The sequence below is a fragment of the Prionailurus bengalensis genome, chromosome C2, assembly GCF_016509475.1.
Source record: "Prionailurus bengalensis isolate Pbe53 chromosome C2, Fcat_Pben_1.1_paternal_pri, whole genome shotgun sequence".
NCBI classification, from domain to species: Eukaryota; Metazoa; Chordata; class Mammalia; order Carnivora; family Felidae; genus Prionailurus; species Prionailurus bengalensis.
The window spans coordinates 3,066,509-3,074,154 of record NC_057350.1 but is presented as its reverse complement, the minus strand read 5'-3'; the positions used below and the strand labels follow the sequence as shown (position 1 = coordinate 3,074,154).

General features: G+C 65.5%; 1 protein-coding gene across 1 annotated transcript; it reads left to right on the top strand.

Annotated features, from left to right (window-relative positions):
- The first annotated feature begins 1,818 nt into the window (after window positions 1-1,818).
- On the top strand, window positions 1,819-5,056 carry CRYAA (crystallin alpha A). The gene is made up of 3 exons (XM_043593492.1): window positions 1,819-2,086; window positions 3,094-3,216; window positions 4,286-5,056. Exons 1-3 carry the CDS (start codon window positions 1,898-1,900, stop codon window positions 4,493-4,495), a joined length of 522 nt encoding a protein of 173 aa, XP_043449427.1. The 5' UTR covers window positions 1,819-1,897; the 3' UTR covers window positions 4,496-5,056.
- Window positions 5,057-7,646: the final 2,590 nt, after the last annotated feature.

Sequence of the window (7,646 nt, the reverse complement as noted above, 5' to 3'; positions counted from 1 at the left end):
GACTCCAGGCCCAGAATAAAAGGGTCCTCTTTTCCCAGAATCCGGGTTCCTGAGGGGCTGTGCCGAGGCGGGGGGGGGGGAGGGAGAGGGGGAGGCGAGGGTGAATTTGCACACATGTGTGCGACGCGGCTGGTCCTCGTCGCTTCCGATCCCAAAGCCTCGGTGCCGCCTCACGCTGAAGGCCACCGCTAGGGGCCCGGCCGGCTCTGCGTCCCGTGCCCCATGGAGGTCTCTGCTCCCGTCGGCTGCCGCGCACGGGATTCCAGACCCCGGAAGGTGCAGTTGTGCAAGGCATGTGTGTGCCCAGGCACCTGTGTGAGTCTGAAGGATCTTGGGGGACCCTCAGCCTCCCTGCGCCGCGTGGCCCAGGGGACGGGGCTGTGCTCAGACGCCACTGCCTCTATCTCTGCCTGCAGGTGCAGAAGTTTCCACCGACCCCCCGGAAGCCACTGGCTGGGTGAGGAGAGCGAGGCCCTCCCCTGGGCGACAGGGTCAGGGGGGCACCAGAAACAGGGTCATTGGGATGAATCGTTTCTTAACGCGGTGTTTTAAAAAATCAAAACGAACGCACAAAATCGGCGACGAACAAAATACCAACATTTGAACGAAGGCAGATCTGTCGGAAGCTCCACTGTTCCTTCCTTGTCAAACCACTGCCCACCCGCCTGGCCCTGCTGGTCCCCCCCCCCCCCGGAGGACTCAGCCAGAGGGACACTCGTGGCACCGGGAGGAGTCAGCCGGCGCTGTGTGGGGCCACCCACCGCCCCCGCCCCGCGGCCCGGCCGGGCGAGTGGCCTGCGGTGAAACCCCCTCCCCTTCCTCGGAGCCGAGTGACTGGGCACGCAGCCCACCCTTCTAAACCCTGTGCACACGGGTGAGAGGCTGTGCTGGGAAGCAGAGGTACAAGGACGAATAAGAAGCTTCTCGGGTCCAGACTGTGCGGCGAGGAGCTGGCTCGGGAGGGGCCGGGAGCGGGCTCTTCCCTGCCCTGCGGGGGCCGCACGTTACTACAGGGCTCCCGGGAGGCCGAACTGCTGAGGGGCAGCAAACACCTTAAACGTGGGGGCGTGGGAGGGCCCTGTCCTGGGGGGGCTGGTCCCCTCTGAGCAACAGCCAGCCAGGGCCACAGCCGGAGGAGAGAAACCGTCCCCAGGCCTGGCGGACGACAGCCCCGATGCGCGGCCTTGTCACAGGGAGAAGTTCGCAGGGACGATGTCCACGGAGAGGAGCCCAGGGCACAGGGTTCCCACCCTTGTAAAACCAAACCTGCCTCCCTATCTGGACACACACAGACCCCGCGTCACCACGCCCCCCCCCGCCACCGGGGGGGGGACCCGGAAATTACAGGCACTTTTTAGTTTCTTCCTGGTATTTTCTGTCTTTCTTGAGATTTCTACGACCGTGTATACGTTTGGCAATCAGAAAGAAGCAACAGAGGTAATTCTGTTTTGAAAAGTGAGGTACTCTCCCCGCAGTAGCTGGGAGATTTGGGGATCATGTACGTGGCCTCTGAGCCCACGCCTCGTCCGTGAAGTGGGTATGAGCCCCCACTCACGGGGTGGCCGTGGGATCACCCAGGCCACGTAAGCGGGAGGCGTCCCCGACGCAGTAGTGGGAGATGAGTCCTCGCCGTCCCCCAGGTGAGTCCAGGGCTCCGCGCGGGTCAGGGCCTCAGTGCCCGGGGCTGGGAGTGGCGGGCGCTCAGCCCAGGCCACGTTTCTGCTGACCCGGCAGCCTTCCTCCTGAGCTCACACTTTCCAGACAAATCCCCCTAATGCTTCTATTCTGTCGCCGGCGTATATAAGGAGGGCTCACCTCCCAGTTCTCCACCGCACTGCCCAGAGGCCCCTGCCCGACTCCCCACCAGCCCCGGGTCCCTGCATCGCCGACGCCCGCCATGGACATCGCCATCCAGCACCCCTGGTTCAAACGTGCGCTGGGCCCCTTCTACCCCAGCCGGCTGTTTGACCAGTTTTTCGGCGAGGGTCTCTTCGAGTACGACCTGCTGCCCTTCCTGTCCTCCACCATCAGCCCCTATTACCGCCAGTCCCTGTTCCGCACCGTGCTGGACTCCGGCATCTCCGAGGTAAGACCTGGCCGGGGGGCTGCTTTCTCCCGCTGGCCGCGGCTGGAGGAGCAGGGGGAGCACGGTGCTCCGTGTGGAGCCGCGCCTCGCCTCGCCTCGCCTCGGGCCTCCGAGGAGGGGTCTGGAGAGGGAGCCGGAGCCCAGCCCCGTCTCATCCTCTATGAGCCCGTGACCCACGTGCACTTTGTGATGCACCAGCCACACGATGGTGGCCCCGCGAGCAGGCCCACCGCGGCCGGTGTGACGGCCGGTGTGGGCTCTGTGCTCCGGACTGTCCACCCTTCCCTTCCGGCAGGAAGCCTGGGCGGGTGTGCTGTGCTGCCCCGGGTCCCCAGAAGGGCCCCTCCCCCAGGACGGCCAGCACAGCCGCAGAGTGTGTTCTGTTCCCTGCCCGGGGCCAGGCCCCAAGGGAAGCGACCGCTGGCCTTCCCTCCCCGAGCCCCTGCGGTGGACCCCAGGGTCCCGGGGTCTCGAGGGGCTGGGTCTCCCTCACTGCCTAAAAGCAGAGGCCTGCCCAGGGCTGATGCGGTGCCCTCAGAAGCAAAAACAGCCTTGCTGATTGTCCCCGGGGAGCGCCGTCGGCTCAGGGGAGAGGGAAGCAGGTTGAGCAGCGAGCCCGGCAAGGCCGTCGGGTACATCACGCCCGTGGGAGAAGTCAGGCCCCGGGCTGTTTATGGAGAAACCAGGGAAGCCGAGGGCTGTGACTTTATTCAATGTGCTAGGTCCAACCAGTCAGCCAACCCCTGACCCGCCAGCCAGGCGACCCGTAACCAGCCTCCTAACCCGTAACCTGCCCGCCAACCATAACCAGCCTCTCAGCTCATCACCAGCTAGGCATCAGCAGACACACGGTCTTGAGGCCGAGGGTCCACGCGGTCCCGAGTCAGGGGTCCCCGGGACTCTGTGCCCTGTATGTGTGGAAGGCGTTTCTGTGCTGACGGCCGGGGGACTGGCTCCAGCCAGCCCCGCCCAAACCGCAGAGGCCCACGGGAGCGTTTGGGTTTCAGGTCCGCTCTGACCGGGACAAGTTCGTCATCTTCCTGGACGTGAAGCACTTCTCCCCGGAGGACCTCACTGTGAAAGTGCTGGAGGACTTTGTGGAGATCCACGGCAAGCACAACGAGAGGCAGGTGGGTCTGAGGGGCCCCCGCCTTCTGGGGACCCTGCGCCCCAGGAGGGAGGGGGACTGTGCTGTCCCAGAGCGCAAAAGCAAGCCTCCTCCCAGCAACAGGGAGGTCACTCCTGAGCCCTGGCAGGTGAGGGGTCTGCAGGGACCCCCACCCAGGTACCGCCCGGCTGCCCCTGGCTCCTTCCGAGCCGTGCCAGTGATGGGGTCGGAGCAGGGAGGATCCCGGGAAGCTCCGGGCACCGAGGGGGAGGGGCGGGGGGGGGAGCTCTGAGCCGACGTGTGTTCCACGGAAACTTAACTGTGGCAGGCGAGCCCTGCAGTGCGGCCGGCGGCCATCGATGCCCCAAACGCTTGTGTGTTCACACATTCACCTCTCGGCGGCCCTTTGTCATCGGCGCCCCCGTTATCGGGAGCTGGCAGGTGGCAGAGCCCGGCTCAGGGAGATCGGTGGCCCCACAGCTGGTTCAGGGTGGGGTGGCTGCTCACCTGGCAGAGACCAGGGTCAGAGACCAGGGTTTCCTCTCAATGGTCGGAGCAGTTGTGTGCGTGCGTGCGTGTGCGTGAACCCCTGACTCCGTGTCTCCTGCCCCCCCACGAACGGCGCTGTGGCCCAAGTGACTTGTTTCAGCGTGGAGAAAGAAGTCGGGCCCAGGGGCTGGGACCAAGCTGTCCTGCCAAGGGGAGAGTTCTTTTGCTCAGGCCCCACTGGGTGGAAAGCAGGCACCCTGAGCCTGTGGGGTGAAGGCCAAACGTGGTCCACGTGCAGGACTAGGACAGCCATTCACGCGATTCTGGAGAGAAACGGGTCTGATGAGCCAGCTCCATGACCGTGAATGGCCCCAGGCTGTGCAGGGAGGCGGGGAGGTGGGGAGGCTGGGAGGCGGGGAGGCCTGCCAGGGGGAGGGGGGCAGCCTCAGCAGGAGCTCTCGACGTGGCCTTCTGGCTCCCACTGCACCGTGTGAGTGGCGGGTTTGGCCCTCGTGAGGTCCGGGAGGGCCTTCCCCGTGTCAGGCCCACGGCACCCCCGGCCCTGGCGCCTCTGACCGTGCCCTTCCCCGTCCCCCGCCCAGGACGACCATGGCTACATCTCCCGTGAGTTCCACCGCCGTTACCGTCTGCCTTCCAACGTGGACCAGTCGGCGCTCTCCTGCTCCCTGTCCGCGGATGGCATGCTGACCTTCTCTGGCCCCAAGGTCCCGTCTGGCGTGGATGCTGGCCACAGCGAGAGAGCCATCCCCGTGTCGCGGGAGGAGAAGCCCAGCTCTGCGCCCTCGTCCTAAGCTCGGCCTCGGCCTCGGCTGCCACCGCTGCTGCCCCCACGGCCCATCGGTCTGGGGGAGCCCTAGAAAGTGGGGTGCTGGTCTCCATTTGCTTTCCTTCTTTCCATTTCCTTTTCCTTTCCTCTGAGGGAGCGAGGGCTTGGGGAGGGTAGCCTGGAGGGCTTGGGGCTTCCGCCTGCGGTGCCCCGGCCTCGGGGCCGCCCCGATCCCAGCACTGGCCGCCCGGTGGACGTGATCGCCTCCCCCGCTTCCTGACACGGCGGCGCCGTGCTCCCAGAGGAGGCCACCTCGGGACGACCTCTGGGTCCCCAGGGCCAGCCAGGCACACCTTGACCCTGGGCGGCGGGCGCCCGTGTCACGGCCCGGCTGCGCGTCCTGCCCTCGTTCCCCGGGTGCCCCGAGGTCTGTCTGGCGGAGCCTCCCGTGCGCCTGGGCCCTCGGCAGCCTCTCCCCGACCGCGCTCCCCCCATCCTTCCTCTATGTAGCACCTCTCCCGGGGCACCCGGCCACCCATGAGAATGCAGCCCGTGGCAGTCAATAAAGAGCAGGTGACACAAGCAATTTGCTGGCTGGTGGTCGTGCTGTCTCCCCCGGGTGGTGTGCGGGGCCGCATGACCTGTGGCATGGGTGCAGGGGTGGAACTGACGGGTGGGAAGGGCGCAGGGTCCACCCCGGCCGCCTCCAGGCAACCTGGTCACTTCCTGGCTCCCACTCCCCAGTGCCTCCCGGACCCCCGCTTGGTAGGGAGGAGGGGGTTTGTGTGGAGAGCACCGAGGGAGGGGGAGGTGGGGGTGTGGAGAGAATCAGGACCCCCTTCTCTGTGGGACCCAGGGTGCCCGGTGGGGCAGTGCCATCTTGCCGATCTCCTCCTCGGGGGGGCTTGTGTCCCGGCTCCCTGGGGGCCGCACTTAAAGGACCCTGGCCCCGTTGCTCCCCGAGGGGTGAGGAAGGGTGGTCAGGTGTGGTCTGAACTTGTGCACCTCTGCGTGTGGGGGCGCCCCTGCTCACTGCCCCTCCTCATTGGAGTGGGCACGGGTGCCCTCGGGGAGCTTCTGGTGACCAGGGCATAGCATCCTGGGCAGCCTCCCCCACCCCGTGTGGACGGCCGTCTCCCTGCCTGCCCTGGCAGTGGGGGGTTGGGCACGAGGCCCAGAGGCCCCCAACCTCCCCGGGGGAGGGGCCCCGAGGCTGCAGTGACCGCGGGGAGGGTCAGGTGCGTCTCTGGGAGCGGACGGCGAGCAGGTGCCGCGTCCTGATGGGCACTGCCGGTGTTAGGCTGCGTCACGGGGGAGTGGGGGCTGGGACACAGTCCTCGGGTGGCTCCCATACTCCTCCAAGAAGGTGGACACACAGGAGAATCTCCTGTGAAGTGGTCCCTGTTCAACACACACACACACACACACACACACGTATGCACCCACACAGGTGCCCGCAATGCACACACTCAGACACATGCACACACCCGCACAGTGCCTGCATGCACACACTGGCACACTCACCCACACAGGTGTGCACACGCACACACATTGCACACCCACACACGTGCGTACACACACTCAGACACAGGTGTACTCACCCACACAGTTGCGTGCACATGCACATACGGAGGCACATGCACACACCCACACACGTGCACACACGCACTGGCACACGTGTGCACACTCACCCACACAGTTGTGCACACGCGCGCACACACTCACACACTGCACACGCATAGACGCATGCGTGCACACGCGCACACCCACACGCTGCTTACACGCATACTGGCACACGTGTGCACACTCACCCACACAGTCGTGCACACACCCACACACGTGCGTACACACACTCAGACACAGGTGTACACACCCACACAGTTGCACACACATGCACATACTGAGACATATGCACAGACCCACACACATGCACACACGCACTGGCACACGTGTGCACACTCACCCACACAGTTGTGCACACGCGCGCACACACTCACACACTGCACACGCATAGACGCATGCGTGCACACACGCACACCCACACGCTGCTTACACGCATACTGGCACACGTGTGCACACTCACCCACACAGTCGTGCACGCGCACACACACGTGTGCACACACGTGCACACGAGGTACCTATATCTCCGGCTCAGCTCCACCTGAAGCAGAGTCCTTGTGCCAGCGGGAGGCCCTCCGAACCTCCCACCCTCCTGCCCTGCGACTCCCGACAAGAAGCCGCCCACGCTGTCCTGCCACTTATTCCATATTTGTGAGAAACGTGGGGTGCTCTGTGGTAGGTGGCGGAGATGGCGTCTACACTTGGGGGTGGAGCTGGATGCTTTGGAAAACCGGACTGTCTGAAGCTCCCTCCTCCCCGCGGTTCCACCCCAGGCTGGCTGTCCTCGGCGGACGCCCGTGCTTTTCCCCAGCGAGGTGCGTCACCGCGTGCCCGGCGGACTGGGGGCCGGCGTGGCCCGGCTGCCGTCGGGGCCGAGGCGTCAGGTGCTGATGGCCTCGGGTCCACCGCAGAGCTTGCTGAAGGCTCGTCACGGGCTGAGCCGTGTCTCCCGAATTCCCATGTTGGAACCCTAGCCCCCAGCACCTCAGAGCGTGGCTGTGTTTGGAGATCAGGCCTTGAACGAGGTGATTAAGGTAAGTGAGGTCACTGGCGAGGGCCCTGCTCCTGAATGACCGGTGTCCCTGTGAAGAGCTCGGGGCCCAGAGACACCCAGAGGGATGAGCGCGTGAGCACACAGGGGAGGACGGTATCTACACGGCCGGGAGGCAGGCCTCAGGAGGAACCAGTCCCGCCCACGCCTGGATCGGGGACGTCCGGCCCCAGGACTGTTGTTTGGGCGGCCCAGCCCGTGGTGGCTGGACTCTGAACCCTGCACAGTGGGCGTCACCCACTTATAAATCAGGAGGCACCGAGGAAGCCAGGCGGGACCTGTTCTGTGGGCGAACTGCTGTGTGGCTGTGGGCACACTTGTCAGCCCCTCTGAGCATTAGCTCACTGTCCTTAACAGTGTGCCCGCTCGGGGACGGGGACCGCATGCTCACTGGCGGTCCAGCCCCAAGACGGCCACCTGCAATTCCAAGATGCACCACCAGGTGGCAGCAGAGCCCCGGCGGTGGCCGCGAGACCGCTTGTCTCAAAGGTCACCTTCAGGCGTC